At 40.5% G+C, this 21588-nt stretch overlaps 1 protein-coding gene across 8 annotated transcripts in view; it reads left to right on the top strand.

Annotated features, from left to right (window-relative positions):
• Positions 1-18069, top strand: part of RALGPS2 (Ral GEF with PH domain and SH3 binding motif 2) — a 115633-nt gene extending 97564 nt beyond the window's left edge. For all 8 annotated transcript variants that reach the window (XM_032117341.1, XM_032117342.1, XM_032117343.1 and 5 more), the window contains 5 exons: positions 808-913; positions 1655-1747; positions 8825-8930; positions 10105-10196; positions 11984-18069. In XM_032117341.1, coding sequence (XP_031973232.1) covers positions 808-913; positions 1655-1747; positions 8825-8930; positions 10105-10196; positions 11984-12013 — 427 coding nt within the window. In that variant the 3' untranslated portion in view covers positions 12014-18069. The remainder of the gene's footprint in view (positions 1-807; positions 914-1654; positions 1748-8824; positions 8931-10104; positions 10197-11983) is intronic.
• Positions 18070-21588: the final 3519 nt, after the last annotated feature.

Here is a 21588-nt window from a genome sequence, read left to right as displayed (position 1 = left end):
AAATCCTGGCTTACTTCAGAATGATTTTCGGGTGCTGTTCATTCTCTTGGCTTTTCTAGAAAGCTGCTGGGTTCAGTGCCTTAGTTACATGCACTGATTGACATTTACTGAAATGATTCCTGGTGTAACTTTCCTCTGATTGAAAATGTTTCTGAAGCCAGTCAGCTCTGTAATTTTGGTCAAGCCCAGTTTTCTTTCCTCAGTGCTGTACCTGGCCTTTGTTCCAGCCCCTTGCTCTCCGGTCCTTCGCAGGGCAGACGATCAGTAGAGCACCAGTTGCACTAAAACACCTTAAAGCTGTGGTTTGGGTTTCTACTCTTTATTCCTTCCTGCTCCTGCCCACTCTCCTTGCTTTCAGATATTTTAAAGACTGTGCATGTTTGAGCTGTGCTTTGTTTTTGATGTGCTAACGGTTCTGGTGTTTCTAACCAAAAACCAGTCAAATCTTTCCTGCAAGGGCTGAAGGAGAGGTTTAACACGTACAGCAACTGTCCCAATGTACTTCAGACATTTGCTTTCTGAAATTAATTGTTCTTGTCTTTCAGTTGTGTTTTGAGTTTTAGTTTTTTAATTAAGGATTACCTGCTTGGCTAATTAAATTTTTCTGATCACTTTTGCTTGCGAGTGTTAATTTCACAACAGCAATTCCTTTTAACAGCCAAAGTCTTTTTCCACAATGAGTCAAATAAATAGAAAGTTGACATTTTCAAATTACAATAAAGGTATTTGCATTAGTTTTTGGTAATGGTTGGAAAATTACTTTAGGAAAAATATATTTTCACACAACTCTTCAAATGCTCCTTTCAGCTCCCTAGAATCTGAAGATTTGGCTGTTCATTTGTATCCAGGAGCAGTTACTATTCAAGGTGTTCTCAGGAGGAAGACTTTGTTGAAAGAAGGCAAAAAACCTACAGTAAGATTTTTTTTTTTTTAATAAATCAATTTTCTCACCTTCTTCCTTTGCCCAGTTATGAATACAGTAAAGTGGCCATTGGGCAACTAGTTCAAATGTCTGAGATCTCCTCTGCCTTGCTGATTAAGGTTTAGGGTCACTGCCAGAGTTTTCATTCCTCTGGTGCATTTATTCACTTGGTAAGGCTATACACATAATCCAGGAAGCAGAGGAGAAGAGAATGCTGCATAAAGTTTTCTACAATTGCTGACAACTTCAAAATAGAGACTCCTGTTTTGTCTCCCTTAACAGTAGGTAAATCCCAGCAATTTATCAATAGATAATAACCCTTAGCATTTGCATTGCAAGCAGTTGATGATAAATTATAAATCAAAATATGTATTCCTGACAATGGGGGATACCTTATGGCAGTACCCAGGATGGAAAAGGAAAGGGACAGACGTGCTCTGACTCCCTGAAGGGTTCAGTAGGGACTGCAGGAAGCATAGAGTAAGATGCAGAACATTTTTCTCAGATTAGAGAGGAAAGGCACGTGTTCTTTCTGCTTTCTGGAGTCTTCATGCCTTCGTAGGCCTGCATGAATAACAAACAGCAGCTTTGGAAACATGGCTGATGCTTGGCTGGACAGTCAGTGCCCTCATGTTCTTGCAGGATGGTGCCTCCTCTTTTACAGCTCAGTGATATGAAACATTTCACTTAGCCATTGCACTTCTGGGTTTGTTTTTTTTATTTTTTCTCCAGGTAGCATCTTGGACGAAATACTGGGTAGCACTGTGTGGAACCCAACTCTTCTACTACGCTGCAAAATCCCTGAAGGCTACAGAGAGAAAACATGTATGTAAATTTACCAGGCATATTCCAGTATCACCTGCCAAGCTAAAATGTGATTTCCTGATGTAAACACTGAGAGTAGCTCGGGCCTTGCCTGATTTCCAGTCAGCACTATCCTGTCAGTCACCTCATATGGTGAGACAGTCACCTCATATGGAAATACCCCAGGGAAATACCATTTACATTTACATGCTACACCAAGAACATCTGCTTTGCATCTGCCATGTGTCTCTGACGTTGCTGGTCTTTTAGGAAAGGAACTGTGTCTGTCCATTTTCAAAGGCAGAAGGTCTGTCTTCTGATGATTTGAGTCTTGCAGCAGCTTGTTGCAGTTTGAAATCCAGACAAGCACTGATGAGGGAAAATGGAGCAGTCACAAGATACAACAATTAAACATGTACTAATTTCCTATATGTGGTAAAATTAGACCATTTGGTTTCTCTGTGTAGTCCTGTAATCCATTAACTGCAGTGGAGCACAAAACACCTCATCTGCTCAGCAGAGAGCTGCGATGTCAGATGATGCTGGCATTCCTTTTATTTGCTGCAGCTTGATTTGAAATAAGCTCAAAATGCTTGGTTTATGTGGGGAGGGAGCAAGAGGATTTTCTGTACCTGTCCCACGAATGTTTGGATGTGCATTGTTCCTGTTTGAGGTCCCTGATTAATTATAATGATTCTCTTAAGGAACTGGGCAAAACTGGAGATACTTGAGCCTGAGTTCATTCACTACTCAGAATCATTACTTAGTTGCCTTGGCCAGTGTTTCAGGTTAATTTATGACAACTGTCACTGTAGAGCATTTGCTTTGCATAAAGCTTATGGGATTTTGCGAACTGAGTTGTGCTTTTGGAATTCTCGTAAAGGGGACTTTCTTTCTCTTTGGTACAAATTACTGTTTTCTTATCCTAACGTTTTTATGTGCAGAGGGTAGAGATTTGAAGCTCAGTATTTCTGGTTAGCAGGCTCCTGGATATTTGAAGTTGCTTTGTGGAAACTGTGTGTAAAGGTCTCTTAATCTAAGAGATTATTTCCCACTTTTATTGAAAGTTCCTTAGGAAACAGTATTCTAATACTCAAAGTAGCTTAATAAAAGCTAATTACTTTTAGAAATATTTGCATGGTTTCTTGGCCATCCATCCCTACTAGCTTTGCTTAGGTAAGATCAAAACTCAATTTGCCTAGCCCGGGATAAAGGTTCATTAGCCAATCCTCCTGTCTTCTGGGTGTTTTGGGAAAAGTGTGTGTGTTTGGATGCATTTGTCCCTGGCTTCAGTGAAAACTTCGGGGAAGGATTCCACCTCATTAAAAGGAAAGAGCAGACTTGTAAGCTATTATGAGTAGAAATGCAAAGTATTAAAAAAAAAAAGAGGAACCAGGAGAGAGCTTGTGCTGGCATTATGTCACTCACAGCTAGTTGCTTGTTTTTTCTGGAAACTTTGAGAAATGGAAAAGAAATTTTTGTGGTAAGGTCAGACTTTGTGTTCCTGTTACTGCTGTGATTCCTTCAGGCTTTGTGCCAAAATTGCGTTTTGTTTTCTTTTAGGAATGGAGTATGTAGTTGTAAGTCTCTCTGGTTCACTGTTCTTTACAAAATTATGGAGGGCTTTACCAGACTTGTATCTATTCATTCAGAAGCTTTTTCACTCTAGTGTATTAGCATTTTAAAACAATCTAAATAGCATGCGGGTTTAGAGAACTTGAAAAAATTGCTTAGCAAGGAATTATGTTGTTTGGAAATTAAGTACATTGCATTCTCACTGCTTACACATTTCCTTCAGAATAACAATTTCAGTCATTTAAATAGTCTTGCCCTTTCTATAGAAAAAGTAAATAAAGGAAAAAGGTGAAAAGTCTGGTACCTGATCCTTTTGACACACTGTTGCTGCAAAAGCCTTTACTTTGCCTTGAAATACAGCCACATCCATTTAGAATGCTCTTTCAGAGGTTGTTTTCTAAACCTCTTGAATTGACTTCTAATATTCCCCAGTTCACTGATACGTTGTGACAGCTACAACATCTAAACTGCTGGTGAACAGAGGCTTAAGAAGCCAAAATCTGTCTCACATGTGTGTGTGCTCATGTTTCTTTGTCCAAGGATGTTCAGCAGACCAATAAGGAAGTTTGCAGAGAGGGGCAAGGACACATTTGAGTCCAGGGTGGGCAGGATTTCCCATTAGGAGCCCACAGCCTCGTTCTTGCAAATACTGAGAGGCGTTTGAGCAAGGCAATTCCCAGGAAAAGGAGGAAGAGGAGTGGAAGTTAAAAGCAGTGACTGCTGGAGAACATGAATTTCTTTTTAATAGTTGGCTCTATGAGGTTGGACTGAACTGTCCAGCACAACCTTGGATTTGGCTGTACACAGCTCATGTCTTGCTTTGAGCTTTTTAGGGCAGCAAACATGCTCTGTTCTGTTTGTGGATGCGAAGCCTGTTGTGGAGCTCAGTCTCTGATTTGGTTTCCCAGGTGCAGTCAAGGCTAACATATTGTAATAACTATTTGCTACAGTTTGGGTTGTCTTTTATTGAAACAAATAGTTTGCAACGAGTGTTCACAGTAAACCTCTGCTGCAGAGGTTGTTGTAACTCAGAGCATGACCTTTATGTTGAAACTAAGGTGGAAAATCACCTGGTTACTGCTGCTGAGGTTGAGGGACTGGGGAAGGGGCTCTAGTTTATTGAACAGGCCAATAATAGGTGGTCAGTAACTTGTTCAGCTGCTCTGCCTGTGTTGGCCTTCAAGCCTGGCTATTGATGCCTTAGGTTTCCATCCATTTCACTACAGAGTTATTGTACAAAGCCTCAGCTTTGGAGTCTGTGGAGATGACTTGTCAAGGGTCACACTTCAGCTCACATTTGGTTGCATTTTCAGGCAAAGTTAATCAGGAGAGAATGAACTGCAGATGGCCAATCATCCCTAGATAGCTAGAGCATGAGTAAATGCTCCAGATACTGTCCAGTGAGATTCCTAAGAGGTTTGCTCTGCAAAATGAAGAGATCCAAGGCTAGATTTAGGCTTTGGGGTTTTTTACTTCCCAGATAAAAAGGATGATGCCGTCTGCTTTGAAGCAGCTTTCTTTTTCAAAGATTGATACATTGGAGATTTCCCTCAGCAAAATATTCCAAGCATCTTCTGGAGCCATTTAAACATCTGTCTTTTTTGCCTCCTTTCTCAAGGCCTCTGTGACATGGAAAGGAACGCTGGCAACAAAAGAGTCAGTCTGCTATATAAAGTTTCCTGGCTGGAGCTCTCATGGTAAACGTGTCTTGATTACAGGCATGCTTTTGACCACTCTGCTGCTGCAATTGCTCCAGGCAGCTTGGAATGCACCGACACTCAGAGCTCTTCCAGGCTTATAATAGCCAACCTCTTTGGAAAATTACCTCATAAAAATCCCAGTGCAATTTCAGCAAAAGGGGCAAGAAATCCCCTCCCTTTTAGACACGGATAAGCCAGCTCTTCTCCTGCCTGTGGTCAAAGGCCAAGGAGTGCATCCAGTATTGTGTGCTGCATCTCCTAAGAGTAACAGCATAAAATTAGCATTGATTTTAGATAGTGAACAGGTTTCAGTTATTACTACAGTAACAGAGAATTGTCTATAAGTGAGCACGTGAACTTCAGGGCCCAGAGATGTAGTACAGCACAATCTAAGAGGAGTGTGTGGACAGTGGTTGTCTCTTGTATGCTGAAGTGGTACTCACAGAGAAGCCTCTGTGAAAACCTGTAGCACTTGTGCACCTTTAGAAAAGGGCAATAGTAAGAATAGCCACTTGAACTTAGACTTTAAATAAGCACCCTGAAAAATGTGAATACACCTGTAAAATAACTGTTTATAGTGATCAGACTGAGAGTCTTGCCAATTTCTGTGACAATGTAGCATGCATGAGAGATTTTTCCATGTTTGTGGGTACTTGGAAAGCAACAGAGACTTTTTAAGGCTTCATGCTTGAGCACAAGCCCTTGTTGTTCCAAGCCGTCCATTGCATGCTATAATCAAAATTAGGTCTATTTATTTGCAGTCTAGAAAACTTGGTAGTTGTGGCTCAGGCACTTTCACTGAAATACCCTGATGAAGAATGCTGTAATTCTGGGAAGGATGTTCAGCCACCAAGAAAATGACTTGAATATTAGAAAGCTGTAGAATCTCAACAGGAGATGTGGAGGAGGAGACCTGTAGGTGCCAAAATGTTGGAGTGGAAAGTCTGTTCACAAATTATTTCAGAGTTTTTGATTCAGAAATTTACTTACAAAAGCCTTTGAGTTCAGAACAGCAACAACAGCAAAAATCAATTATGTGAAGCCTCATGCCAGGGCTGTGCAGTTTTCCATGTGTATAGTAAGAGTCATTCCGGTGGCCTGTGTTACAAAAAGCAAATAGGAACCAGGAACATTAAATTACAATGAAGCTTTCATTCTCTTCATGTTAACAAAGCAGACTTGCTGTTAGCAAGGCTCTGTGCATCAGCAGAGGGTGAGCTGCCCTGGGGGACTGTGTAAACATGGAATACAAATCCAGCCGAGCACAGGGATGGAAAGCTGACACGTGTTTCAAGCGGTGACGGATTGAGGCTGGCAGGAAACGCTTTGCTTGTGTGGAGCTTTTCATTTTATGGAGAAGCACCATGATTAACTGATTGTTTTGAGTGAAATGAAAAGCGAGGAGCTCTAGCAGTGTCACATAGTGGATACCTGCTGGGATATATAACTGAGACAGGAAAGCCCAACGTGTTGTTTCCATGAAACTCTAGAAATAAGTGTTGTTCAAGAGGTACGTTTTGATGTGTAATCCATTAAAACTGCTTTGTGACTCAAATTTCCATCTCTGTGAAAAGGACCTATTAATGCCATAGGGCTACTTGGAAGTTTGCATTTTGCAGGTCCCCTTTTAAGTGTTAATTTGTGCCATCTTACTTTTTGAGGCTGTGTCGTCAGTGAGTCCATAACAAATCCCTTCTATACACTTCCCTTTTTTTAAAGAACTCATGAGCTGTATCCTTACCTTTATTCCCTTTCCTTGTCTTTATTCCTTCTTTCAGATAAAATGCCTTAATGTTCACTACAGACTGACATTACTTACTGCCTCCTCAAAGAACTTTCAGTTTCTGTTTGAAAAGGAGTTACAGCCCTCACTGTAATGAAATCTTGTCTGATAGAGCTTTGTCATTTATCTCCTCCTCTTTTGAGGCATTACCACATCCATCCACCTCCCAAAGGCTGTGAGTTACTTAATTTTAGTGTGTATATACAAAGAACCTGGACTCTTAAACTATTTTGAACTTGGTTAAAATGCTTTTTCTTTCAACTGCTGTTCATTCCAAGTTCTAATGGATTTTAAACTAAGGTTTAAAATGGAGCCGGTTGTGCAAGTCCCAGGCAGATAAACTTACCTGGACAATGGCTTCAAACTGACAAAAGGCAGGGTTAGACTGGATGTTAGGGAGAAATTCCTCCCTGTGAGAGTGGTAAAGCCCTGGCACAGGGTGCCCAGAGAAGCTGTGGCTGCCCCATCTCTGGAAGTGTTCAAAGCCAGACTGGATGGGGCTTGGAGCCATGATTCCGTGATGATTCTGTGACCTTCCAGGTCTTCAGTTCAGTATCTGTGGCATAGATTAGAGTAACTGACATTAGACTTGCAATGGAATTTTATTTATAAAGTAACCGTATTTGCATGCAGAGAACATTCTTATAAACTCTTACTTTGCTCATGGTGCCTTCCAACTTATTACCAGTAACTCTTTCCTTGCTTGAACCAGAGTTCCAGGTTTGTAATTCTAAAGCAATAGTTCTAAAGTGAAACAAAAGATGCTTAATGTTTTGCATCTGCCTTGTGGCACTAGCATGAAGAATAAAAGTATTTTAGAACTTACAGATTAATGACTCAAAGCTTAAAGAATCTGAAGGATGTTTTATTGTTTCTAATAAGGTAATTAAGGAGAGATCAAAATGACTGTGCTAATAAAGAGGTTGGAATGGAGATTCACAAGATAGGAGGAAGATGCATCTGGTGAGGACGAGCATTAGAGCTACCAGAGTTAGACCTTCTGGGCAGAGAAGTGAGGTGAAGCACTGCAGAGGGTGAGAGGGCAGGGACTGATGGAAAGTCTCTGTTGGACCCAAGAACATGGGACGAGGAGACCTGGCAGCTGAAGACATGAGAGAAACTGAATGAGTTGGGGGTTGGGGCATGGATGGGACTGCCTGAGCAAGCAAGGAGAAGTGAATTGGGAGGGCCTACTAATAGGTGAAAAAGGAGGCCAGGGAGAAGGAAGCTTATGGTTTGGAAATAAGTTGGATTTAATAGGTGAGTAAAGCCTGGAACTGAGAGAAGCGTGAGAAGGAGAAAATAATACTGTGACCAAGTGAATGAAAAACAGTGGGATCAAGGAGCTGTCAGGAGAGGGACTAGTGTAGCAAAGACAAGTGTTGTGCTTAGGCCTAAGTTACCTGTCAATGCATGTATAACACCTGAAACAGGAAAACCCCATCATTTTGAACATCTTGTCAATAAATGAGCACGACTGCCCATTTCTGGGCACTTATTTATTGAATTTACATCCTCACTTGATCCATTTATTTCTTCAGATCATAATATTTAATTACACAGTTGTGTTATCTTGTCCCCGGGATTCATGTTATGTGTAATTACAGACTACTGTAATAATTAGTGCATGCTAACTGTGAATAGTTACAGCAAGTTTAATTCTTCTGTTTGTGAGCCGTGGGGGGAATAGGTTTGCATTTATTAATGCACTTTTGAACTATACTGTATGTTCAAATGTGCACTAATGGGGTGAGGAATGCTGTAGTAATCATGCAGTGCAGATTAGATGTGTAACAAGCTTTTGCAGATGGTGATACTCCTTTTAATTTGTTTCGAATATCATTCATTGTATTAAGTTCTTTTTTCACTGATTTCATACAAACTCTGTTAATTTTCTTAATCTTGTGAAGTGCTCGGCTTCGTCTGATGTTACCCAGTCTCTAGCAGTGTCCCTGAGAGGCGCTGCCCTTCTGGGTACTTGTTCTGTGCAGATCTGGCCTCTTGTTCTAACCCCATTTCCATCTCCGTTTGCATTTCCAGTTCAAATCCACGCCAAGTAAGAGTGTCTCAGTGGTGGGCTGGATGGTGATGATGGCAGATGACCCTGAACATCCAGATCTCTTCTTATTGACTGATTCTGAGAAGGGTAAGCAGTGCACTGATTCCCAAAATAAGCACTGGCTTTGCTGAGGTCATTTGTCAGCAAGTAAACGAGCAAGTGAAAGGTGACATCCTCGCAGCTTCAGCTGCTCTCCAACATGTTGTCTTTGCCTTTAGAATGCTATGGGAACAGTAACCCATGGAGAATCCTTAGTCTTCACTGAGTTCTAAGAGCTCTCCAGACTCTTAACAACCCCAGATGTGATTTTAATTGGAAGTATTCATCTGCATTCATTACAGCTATATTTAGAACACTTTGAGGCATTTTCACATGTGTGAAAATGTAAGTAACGATAAAAAAACCCCCATTCAGCTAACACTAGGTGCTTGAGCAGTCCCTTCTCTCCAAAGGCAAACCAAAACCCAAACCATCTGTCCAAATGTAGTGCTATTACCAGGGAAAACCCCTCAGAGATCTTGTCTGTTATGTGGAGAAGCCTGTGGATTTCCATTACTCCAACACAGTGCCTGCTTTCAGCTAAAACTCTGAAGAAAATGTTACTTTTCCATGGCACTTCAAATTGTGCAGAAAGAACATGATTAAAAGTTTTGATAAAGGAGCTTAACATTATTTAATGCTTTGTCTGCTTCACGTCTTAGTACATTTTATTTCCAAGCATCTCTTCTAGCACCACTGATAGGAGGTATAAATTGTGAGTGCTTGTCAGCTTAAAGTCTGCAACAGCAATCTGAAATGTTTTTGTAACACTTGACCTTCCTGAACCCAAACAAGCACTGTGTAACTCCAGCCACTGAAAATACTGGTCTGAAATGGATCAATACGTTTAGGAGTGATTTTCACATATTTTCAAATGCAGCTTTCCAGGGTGCATTTCAGTGGTATCTTGCACTTCATCAAAAAATCGTGATATTATAAACATATTGCAATGATGGCATTGAACAAAAACATTTTTGTTTTGAGGGATGTTTTGTTCTTTCCTAGTTGATGCAGGCATTAGTTGAAATGTAGAATGCTGGAAAGGAAGACAGGCAAGCTGAAACTTCTCTTCAATAGGTCAAGCAATTGCACCTATTCCAGACAAAGTGTAAAGTTATATGAACCTTCTGTTATAAATTTAGAGGTACTTGAATATGGGTAGGATTTAAGTGTACAGCATTGTTTGTGTTCCTTCATCTGTGTTTTTTTTCCTCTTTCTTAGGAAATTCATACAAATTTCAAGCTGGAAACAGAATGAACGCAATGCTCTGGTTTAAACACCTGAGTGCTGCCTGCCAAAGCAACAGACAACAGGTGAGAGCAAGGCAGTGAAAAGGAATGAGCTTTTAGGAGCTCAGAACTGATGGACCTTCGAGCTGCCCAAGCTGTCACTGAGGGCTTTGTGTGTTTCCTGAGCAGCCTCTACGCCCATCTCACATGCTGAGTGATTTGCCTTGGCTTTTCTGTTTCTCCCTTTGCAAGCAAGTCCTCAGAGCTTCTGGGGTAATGAAGGAAGATTTGGGGCTACCTGGAGGCTAATTTAAAGCAGCTGGAGAAATGCAAGGAATGCCCTAAAATACCTGTCTGAGTGGCAGTATTTCTGTATTGCCCATTTGAAAAAGGCTATTGTACAGTTACATAAAAAGCTGTAAACTGCAGCATTCAATATCAATTCCAGATAACTCTCCTGAAGTGCCTTTTTTCAGGTCATGGACATGGGTGTTTTCTGCTGTTCATGTATTTTGTATTCCTAAAATGTATACAAAGTAGTTTAGCCCTTGGTACATTTTCCAGTCTTCGAAAGCAAAAGTAGCATTTTCCATGAATCAAAAAGGAAGACAGGACTGCTCCAACCCTATTAAATGGTGTTCTGGTATAAATTCTTACTGACCTTCTTCATCAGCAAAATCCTTTTTAAGTTACTTTGTCTCCCTGAACTCTTCCTTCTCTTTGCACATTTGTTTATGGAGTTCTCAGAGCAGAAATCCTGCTGAATTTCAAGGGGAAACAAAAAGGCTTTTCCAGATCCTTTTGTGCTTTCTTGTTCAATTCTGCCTCTGAGAGAGATCTTAAGAAGTAAGGAGGGTTGCAGAAGCTTCTGTGAAGGTATTTGAGACAGTGCAAAGGAGAGAAATCGTGGTCCTGGCTGGAGAAAGTGGGGATGGTAGCAATTAGTGGCCAAGAGTTTGCAAGTAAGTGGTGAAAAATGCTTTGGTTCAGTAAGGGTTAACAATGCTGTTTATTACTGTTCACGGTGCAACTGCCTTAGAAAAATTGGATGTTTAAATGTGTTTTCAATAGAGTATAAGCACCTAGTCAGCTGAACAATACTAAGAACTATTTTAATAGATACTATTTTTGATTTTAATGGTGCAGCTTTAGCCCAGCTGAGCATTCTTGCATCTACAGGTAAATGGTATAGATGCAAGGCAAGAAATGCTGGATTCAGATCTGACCATGCCGACTGTTCATTGACAGTCAGCAGGAATGTGGTGCCTCTTTAATAACCTGACTAAACAAGAGATGTTGCCGTCAGACAGATTCCTGATGGAGAGAAAATGGGAATATAAACTAATGTATTGCAAACGAGCTTTAATCTTTATGAAAGAGAGTGATACTGCAGCAGGCATTCGGGTTTCCTAGGGAAAAAGCCCAAATAGCTGTTTGTGCCTCATTTTTTAAATTACTCTTAAAAACAGACTAAGGGGCCTACATCAATCACTGATCTGTGTGCCAAGAATTTTCTAGCTGTGGCTCAGGTGAGAGAGTTCTCCTTGTCTAGCAGAGCTGAGATTTATCATGTTAAGGTTGTGCTGCTGACAATTTAAATCCTAAATGTCCTTAAAATTAGGAAGTTCTATGGCCATATAAGGTTTATCATTTGATAAACCTTACAGCAGTTTAATATTTTGATTATATTATTACTGGGTTTTCTACAGCTCTAAGTGTATTTTTACTGCTAGGTGATAGTTGCATTCCTTCTCCCGTTTTTGAAGACAGAATGATGGGCATTTCAACAGATGTCTAGTCTGTGAAATAGTTGAATGCAAGTAGCTACTATCGGAAGTAAATTCTTTTATCATTTTTATTTTTGTTTTCAGGTTCCTGCCAACTTGATGACCTTTGAATAACAGGCAAATTCAAAACAATAAAAAAAAGGACAATTTGAACCATCTCATATTTGAGAGCAAGGTCCTGATGAAAAACGTGCCAGCTGTATTCTGTGCCAGAACAGAACCTGTCAACTCGATCTCTGAACTCTGAAGCCCTGAACAAAACCACTAATGGTTGGGGAGAGGAGTCCCCCAAATTAAAAATGGATTTGCAACATGAATTGCCATGGACCATGCTTCGTTATGTTCTCAGAACTGACCTGTGGAAACCACTGCCTTAAAGAGTGAAAGGAGAAACAACATGAAACACCAAATAGTGTGTGTGAAACTTCTGGCGGTGCTGTGCTTGAGTTAAATAGATTGTAGCTAGTTTTGAGTTTCTTTTAACTTTATACTAATTTTGAAAATAACTCACCTTTTTAGGCATTCTTAAGAAAGCAGGTAAGCTGGTATTTAAGAGTTGTATCAAAAGCTGTGTATGAACTGGGTGAAAGGTACTCCATGTTCTGGAGATGTTCTTTAGACTATACCAGGAGTCCTGGAGGGGAGCTTGTCGCAGGCACACTTAGCCTGGAGCAGTGTGATTTCTCTCAGACCTGCAAGTATAAGAAATGGAGCACAGCTGCGAGTTTAGAGCAGCACTGAGCTTGCAAACCTTGGACCTGTTATGGGAGCCAGACTCCAACAGTGGCACAGAGGCTGAGCCAAAAATCAGTTTGGTACGTTTTGACCTAATTCCTGGTTAAAAACACGTGTTTTGGGCAGTTGGGGGGGGGGGAGGGATGTGTACAAGACAAAACTGAAAGCACTGTTGGGTCAGAACTGAGTGTTTTCATCCCGTTTGTTTCCACACCTGTGACTCTCCTACACAGAAAAGCTGAATGACAAAGCACCAACACCTGGGTACAGCTCACTGAGACGTTTGACTTTGGGTATCTGCTAATTATCAGTTAGGGACCACTGCTAGTGTGTGGTGTTTCATAATAGCACTTCAGATGGACATTTTAAAAAGATAGAGGCACAACTTCAAGCTTTCATGTTCTCATTTGGCAATAACTGATTTTAGTATCTGTCTTGGTCAAAGTAGTTGACGTTGTGTGGTGTTGATAACATGGCCTAAAGCAGACCTTACATACAGAAGCTCTTTTGATCTTCAGACAATTAACTAATTTATTAGAAGGTAGGATAACCTAAAGAGAGAAAAGGTGTGGGGCCATCAAAATTCCATCCTTGACAGGAATCATTCTTGGTCACTGAAATTACTCACAGAGAAAAACATAATGGTTGTAAAAAGGGAGCTGTGCTTTATGTGTGTGTTTGATGCTTAAGACTTTGATTCTTGCTTTATTGGGGTTTCCTTGACATCACCTGGTTTCCTGGATGATTAGTCTTTCTTTAATCTTCAAAAATATGATCTTTGTAAAGCAAGGAAACATTGTCCAAAATATGACTCTGATATTGGAACTTTGAAGTCTGTGAAAAAGTAGTAACTGTTCCATTGACATTGTGGTTTAGTGGCCGTAAATACGCTAGCAGATTCCACCATGAATTCTCCTTTTTAAACAGAAACGAGCTACCTACCAGTCTGTTTCAGAGTTCTCTGACTATCTAATAAAGGTTTCTACTCGTAGTTGTTATTTTGAACATGTATAGTTTGTTTATTGCATCTGAGTAGAAGCCTGTAAATTCACTTGTGAGATTTTTTTTCCCCAGAGTCAAATTAATCGCGTAATGGAAAGGATTAATTTTTGATTTCTGGCGGGCAGAAAGAAGGATAATCCAGTCTAGCAGTAAACAAAACACAAAAACCCCAACCACTTTGTGATGTAAAGGGTAATAGGCTGGTTTGTCTTTTCAGAATTATTCTGAATTGGCTCTTGGTAGAAAGAAAACAGTAGAAGGATGCTTCTGTCAGAATCACACCACAAGGACCACGAGAATTTGGCTCCCCTTGCAACTCTTTTGTTGCTGTTTTTTACGTGGGGAATGAATAGTCTGTTCTGAAGTCGTGAATTTTGGGAAGGGGTTGTTTGTGCTGAATCCCTCTGCAATTGACACATCTCCCACGTTTAGCCATGTCGGGTGTAGAGTAAAGACAACGTCCTCACAGCCAGCAGTGTTACTTAGTAGACTTTGCACAACTTGAGTTAGGGTTTTTTTCCGTTTTAAAACTTACTTAAATGTGTGTTTCTTCTCAATGACTTTAAGTGTTTGTTTGGGTTTTTTTTAACAATGTGTGTCCTTTTTTTAAGCATTGTGGATAATAGCCTGTGGATTCTGAATTTTTAAATAAGCTATTCTAGGTTCGTTGCAGCATAACTGTATCTGTTCTTTTGTTAGTGAAAGGAAACATGCAACTGGCAGCCACAGCCTGACAGCCCGCAGCTTTGCTAAGGACAGAGCCAGGTCAGCATGTGTCATTTATTACTGGATTTTTGCATTTTTCCAGCTGGTTTGAGTTAGGTCTTTATGGTTAGGAGGATGCTGGGGAAAACAATTCACAAATCATCCTTTAATGAATTGTTGCTGTTACCAGCTTTCATTGTCCTTAGGCCTCCTACTCTTCCTTGTTTTCTGCCCTCAGGTACGCTGGGTTTTTGTGAGAGAGATTGAATATTGTGGGAGGAGTTCCTTAAAATGTGTAGCCAGAATAACTGGAGTGAGTAATGACAACGCAGGAAGTACTTCTGGCACTTGTTACAGTGAGTAGTTCAGGACTTGCCCGTTGTTTTTGTCCTCTTTGGCCACGCAGGCCTGCAGGGCAGCACAGGAACGCTGGCACTTACATGGCTGGAGATAAAAGAGGTGGTGGGTGTGTTCCCTCAGGGAGAGCTGCCTCAGCTGAGCCTTGGAAAGACTCACACAAGTCAAATACACTGTAAAGAATGTACTAATGCTCTTGGTTTTAAAAAAAAGGAGTTAAAGTAAGTTAGCTAACTGAAACTCTTGCTGAGCAAACAAGGAGAGCAGCGAGCTCGTGGTATTCAGGTAAGACTGGCATCCAGAATGCTTCAGACAGTTGGCAGTTTCTCTTTTGATTCTCATTTTTAATGTGTTGCTCTAATTGTTTATCTTGTCAATAACTGCTGAAACACTTCAGCTGATATTTGTCACTTTATCCCTTAATGTTTGGATTTTGAAACTAAAGATGCCCCTTGAAATCCCTCATTTTGGCTGCATTTGAGCAAAAATGATTTCGAGTAGCTCTTCTAGCTTACTTCTAGCAAGACTTCAAATATGAATATTAATTGTCTGCTGACTGATAACCATCTTTTTAGCTAAACTAAAATTTTTGGGAAAGATTAAGCAAAAGGGAATGTCTGGTTTATGAAATTGGTGCATTGCATTAAAAATACATAACACTGCACCGCTTACTGCTAACTTTTATCTCATTTAATCAGTGCTACTTTTGGCTAGGATTTTCAAACCTGACTTCTATTCCAGTGTCCTTAGAAAGCAAATCACTTTTAAAACTTTTGTTTTTAAAAAATTCTGGTAGTTTGAATAAACATAGCTCATCCCAGACACGTCTTCATTTTCAAATGTCTGTTTCATGCCAGAGGAGTATTACTCGAGCTATTATGATTCATTAAGTATTTAGGTGCAAGTTACAGGCATTAAAACTACAAATACTAAATGAAGTCACATAAATACTTAATGAATGAGCTTTAGCACCCAGCTTTAAAATTGTGTTTAGAGAAGTACGCACATTGGAAAACGTATTGGGAGCAAAAGGAAGCATAAAAAAACACAGCAGGGTTTCATCAGTTATCTACTCCTCACTAGAAGTAAATTCATCTAATTTAATGTTTCTTGCAACATCAGCCTCCTGTATTTGCATTTACATATTTTCAACACTAGTCCTCCTCTGTTAGTGTCAGACATAACACATGGTGACAGCAAATCCTCTCCCTCCCAGCAGAAGCAGTTGCAGGTTTCTGTGCTGCTGAGGCACACGAGAAGCAGAGGTCCCCTTTGACAAAAGGCAAGTTGATCTTATGGTTTTGATTAGCTGTAACAAATCTTGTCCAAATCAAGATAAAACGTGGGTTGCTTTTTCTTCTGGCTCTGTCAATGGCCTTTTTCTTCATTGCATGTCCTTTTTAGTTTTTTGGTACTCTAACTCACCAGCTCTAGTCGTTCCAGTCTTATTCGTGGCCAGCTCTTTGTGCTGCCTGTTGCAGCATCAAGACCCCAGTACTAAATCACATCAGTGCTACAAGGAGACAGCTGTGAAAGTTTTGTTATTATTCTTTAATATTAGCCTTTTTCTTTCATTTTTCTCTAAAAGCAGCTTGTGCATAAGGTGGTTGGGCTTGGGAAAGTTGTCATTAAAAGGATCTGTACAAGTGGACATGGAATTCTTTCCTAGGGCTTATCTCTTCTTTTGAAAACCATCATTCTAATTTGTAGTGCATGAAGAGGGTGAATGCTTGGATTTGATGAGGACTTTTTGTCAGTGCCTTATTATTAACTTGAAGACCAATTCCTTTATTTCAGTGGTGGACTTGCAGGCTGTGGCCTCGATGTACCAGGGGGTGACATTCCTGGCAGCCTTTGCATTTCTGCAGCAGTCAGTTGTTTTGGTCAGTGTAAAATAGCTGTGGCTTGAGTTGCTTTAGTATTATTTTTTTTCTGTGTTTGAATAGCCTCTTTTTAGGAAAAATGCAGAGGTTTTTGGTAGCTTGGGCTTGTTCAGCTTTTATCAGAAGTAGCTCAGACCTCTTAAAAATTAACTTATATTTATTTTGGTATGTCTCTTGAGTAGATTTAGTACGGGGGAGTGGGGGGAATGAAGAGTATAGTCCAAGTCATGGTCTAGACCACATGAGCTCAGGAGCTCACATTATTAGAAAGGAGCTTGCTTTTGTCTGTCCCACTTTGATGTAAACACTGAGGAGCATTCTTAGGCAATGATTTATCTTGCAAGCTTTTTGTTAATGTAAAATAAATACCGCAGAAAAAAAACTGTTTGGGGAAAGAGGAGGCTTGGATAAATCTTAGTCTTAATATCCCAGAAGGTTTTGTATATTGTATTTCTCGTGCCAACACTGTGTAGGGAGCACTGTCCTTCACTGAAACAACTGCTAGAGACTTTTAGCAGCAAAGGCTTCAGAAGCTTTGGAAGGGGAAATGAAAGAAAGAATGTGTTGTTCTTAAGCAAGTAAATATTTGTTTTCCTGGAATACATCCTTATAAAAACACAGCAGTTTTACTATAGTCTTTTTATAAATTCAGATGCTGGAAGGGTAATTTGAAAATTAATCTTACGCTTTCTAAGAATATTCAGAGAGAGCAGAAAGGTCAAAGGAGAAAATACAAATTACGTGGTGTAGCTCTGGCTGTTGCAGAACTGAGCTGACAAGTTTTCTCCAAGCTACCTTGCTGAGGAAAAGGTGTATGAAATGTAATGAAATGCAAGTTCCTGCAGATCATGGCATGGTCCTGCCTGGTGGCCTGGTCTTGCTCTTGAGGGGCTAAAAACACCGTAAATACTCCGTTTCCTTTGTGTGCTTGATCATTATTATTGTTTCTCTTTATTCGGGTGGGTTCTGGCCTTCGGATGTGTTTGCTGAAGGAATTTCTTACCATTCCAAAGCTGTTCACAGCTGAAACTGCAAAGCAGACAAGCACTATAAAGCAATTAAACGTTGAAATAAAGGGTTCTGGGGTGCCTGCTTTACTGGCACTTGTGGCTCCTTGTGTGCAGGAGTGCATCCATTCAAACACCACTGCTCTGCAGTGGGAAAAGCACCAGGAAACACAGATGTGTTTTATAATAATCCTGTGGGGGCCAACCATCGCTGGGAGGGGGATCAAGGTGTCGTGCAGTAGAACACAAGCTATCTGTAATGTTCCCTGCTGGCGTGAGGCGTTCCAGGGATGGAGGGATTGCACTATGATCTCGCTGAGTGATGTGCAGTTTGGCTGTCCTCGAGCCTCTTCCTTCACCTTTTATAATACTTTGTTCTGTGTGTGCGTGTGAAAATCGTGTGTTTGCATAAGCTAGTTGAAATGAATTTAAGAACAGGTTTCAAAAATCTTTCCTACTGAAATAAATTATTTAAAAGATGGCCTGTGTCTGAGGTTTTAATTTCTCAGTTAAAAACCTGCATTGAAACTCCACAGCTAGGTTTTGCAACGTGGAATTTGACTGCCTTTTGGAATGGAGCTGAGATCAGCTGGAATTTTAGTGGCGTTTTTCAATGTACCTCTGAAATGAAGCATGTAAAGTTGTCTGCTGGTGCAAAAGAAATCCAAAGACTAGCAGGGAAATACAGTTCATTGAAGAGATTTGTGTCTGGTCTCAGAGATCGTTCTGTTAAATGATGTGGTTTTTCTCTCCTTGGTATTTTATCAGATTTTTTTTTCCTGTTGTCTCTATACTTAAAGCTATGGTAAATTTAAACTCACTGAAAGCAGTCATCAGGCAGATTGGCTCTTAAGGAGCAACTCCATGGAAGACAAACTGAAAATGAAGAATGAATGAACAGCATGCAAAGCCTTGTATTTCCTTAGCTCTTTGTCTGGTGTTGCTTCCCTACTCTGTGCCTTTGTAACGCTGTGAAGCCTTACTGCTCATACAGCCTGGGGGAAATGCTGTGGGGTCAGGTTGTGAAATGCTTGTCAGAGTGTGAGCCTTGGGCTCCTTCACCTTTTCTCCTTAATGGAACTATTCATTTCAAATGTATTTACAAAGAAGGAATAAAGTAGATTTTTGTAACCCCTCCTTTTTCTTATTTCCAGATTACTGAGTTTGAGAAACGCTTTGTGCTCGATAGTGTGAAAAGAAACACAGAATTAATGAGCTGGTGATTTTTTCTTTTTGTTCCGTTTGAAAGCTCTTTTTGTGGCAAACGTTTTCAGATAAGCTGCTTTATTAACTCGAAAGTTGACTCCACACTCTGCAAAGTGGGGGGCACAGAGAGAGCAAAGGGATTCTTGGTTCAGACCCTTCTTGGAAAAGCCTTTCTCTCCCGTGTTTGCACTCATCTCTGTCCACAGCACAGATTCCAAGTCTGGCTCTGTTAGCTTCATTGTTTATCTTCGACTTCTGTCAGTCAGCTTCTTCCTTGCCTTTAGATACTGAAAGGCTGTAGCATCTCTGCAGGGCCTGAGAGAAGTGGCTGGAGTGAGAGTTCTTTGACAAATTTTTTTAATTTTATCTTTTCTCCAAGTCAAGGAACATGTCAAGGACTCCTTTTGCCCCTTTCCTCATGTTCTTGTCTCTCAGGCTGCTGTTCACAGGAGATGGCCTCCAAATCCACAGAGTGAGAAGAGAGCTGGGCAAAAGGCGCCTGATCCTTCCTTGCTTCCCAGCTGGAACGATTTTCATTCTGGATATACTTGTGCTATCTTTCTCCAGATGTATATGCTGAGTCCATCAACTCAGTGTTCCTCTGGAAATTGTAAGATTTGAAAGAATTGAAATTGCCTTGGTTTTGTAACCTCACCTTTAGTTTGGTTTTATTTTTTTCCCTTTGCATAGGAAGAAACCATAGTGCAGGGGGAGGGATTCACATCTGTGGGAAAAACAGAGAAACCAGACCACGGATGTATGAAATAACCCAGGCGAAAGGAGATGATCTTTCCCCCTTTTTTTATGTTAGTTTTTGTAAGTGAGACTGTTAGGTAACAAAAATGTGAGCAGACAACAGCCAGACGTAAACAGATGATACTGTTTTGGCATAACCTACATGCTGTGACAGAACAGAGCAGGGTTATGGTTTTTATAACAACAAATAAATTGAATACAGAAGATTGAATCCATGCTTCTAACGTGTAATGTTGTAATTAGTTTTATTCGTTTTTTGCTTTAATTGAGCATTACTACTGAGACATACATCCTTACGTTGGTAATACTTACCTTTGCCTCCTTCGGTTCCCCATTTTTAGTTCAATTCAGTACTTAGGGACAAAATGCAGATCCAAAAGAAAACCTTCTGCTTGTCTCCCTGAGCTGGTACAAGAGACTGGTAGTTGCTGCTGTGCAAAACTTGCCTTTACTGAATGTCTTTATCATGCTCTGTAAAAGAAGTGTTTTTTCTGCAGTGTGTATAGCGTGATAAAGCATGTCAAGCACCTGATGAATAATTCCGGTGTGTAAGATGATACTGTTTTAATTCTGAAACATTGAAAAGGGCCTGCTCAAAGGAGATCTGCAAAGGGCAAAATAAAAGCATATTTTTTTTTAGGTTAAAAAAGTGTGGGGTTTATGTGTAACAAAACACAAAGTGGGCCCAAGGCACTTATTAAGCTAAAGGGAGACCTTGTACAAGAATAGAGGCAGCAGCAGAGTGCTAATCTATCTTTCATCTTCTTTTCAGGCAAGAAAATGTTTTGCTTTCATTGTGGAAAAGGGATAAGGAGCTGAAACGTTCTAAGGTCAAATAATACAGCAGCAAAACATTTAACTTGAGCATTGCTTGTTGGAGATGCATGAGACAGCCAAGGGTAAACTGTGGCCTGTGTTTCTCACTGCCTGACTCTGCAGATCTGTTCCAGATTGTGACTGGAATACTGAAACAGCTCGTGAGAAGAGGGAGCCATTCCCTCGGACAGGAGCAGTCCCAAAGCCGTGACTCAGAGACAAATTGATGGTGGTGTGAGTAGCTCAGTAATGTGTCATGGTAGAACTGGTAAAAGCAAATGCAAACCCTGAGTTCTTGCTGCTGGAACAGCAGGATTCTCTTTAATGAGTATAAACATGAATCTAAGACTTACTCAAAGCAAGACAGTCAAAATGAGATAATTGTGATCTGTTATAATTTCCTTATTTGGGGATATTTGGTGTTGGCAAGCATTTTATGAAATTCCAATTAGAATTACATACCCAAAATACTGTGTATTGGAGTTACTAAACCTGAGTCACTCTCACCTCAGTCATCAGGTCCCCATCAGTATTAAATTCTATGAAGTTGCACCAGTGCTGCTTTTGTTGTAATTCCCTGTCTCTGACACCTGTACCAGAGGCTTCAGAGGAAAGAGTAAACATACAGTGAGTGAACTTCTAGCCAGGTAAGTAATTTCTGATTCCTGACGACTTCTATGTGTTGAAAGCTTTACAGTGCCATTTTCTCAATTTCATTCAATATGGTAATGGCTTAATAGTGAAAATGTTTTTGCTAATCTTTTCATTTCTTTGAAAAGAAGCTGTAAGATGATAAAGAGCAGAACGAATGTGGTATGAGCATGCTGGCACAGAGCCAATGTGAAATGTACCCCAGACTTCATGTTAGATCTTGGTTCGTGTCTTGTCAGAGACATCTGTATATTACTACTTTTAGGAGTTAAAACAGTTCAGGTAATGTCAACACATAGGGTTCTTTGCGCACAACTTTGCATTTAATTTCATAGAATCACAGAATGGTTTGGATTGGAAGGGACCTTAAATCTCATTCCACCCCCTGCCGTGGGCAGGGACATCTCCCACTATCCCAGGCTGCTCCAAGCCCTGTCCAGCCTGGCCTTGGATCCTTCCAGGGACAGAGCAGCCACAGCTTCTCTGGGCACCCTGTGCCAGGGCCTCCCCACCCTCACAGGGAAGAATTTCTTCCCAATATCCCATCTAACCGTGCTCTCTATCAGTTTGA

Source organism: Corvus moneduloides, chromosome 9, assembly GCF_009650955.1.
Source record: "Corvus moneduloides isolate bCorMon1 chromosome 9, bCorMon1.pri, whole genome shotgun sequence".
NCBI classification, from domain to species: Eukaryota; Metazoa; Chordata; class Aves; order Passeriformes; family Corvidae; genus Corvus; species Corvus moneduloides.
This window is presented reverse-complemented; position numbering and strand designations above follow the sequence as displayed.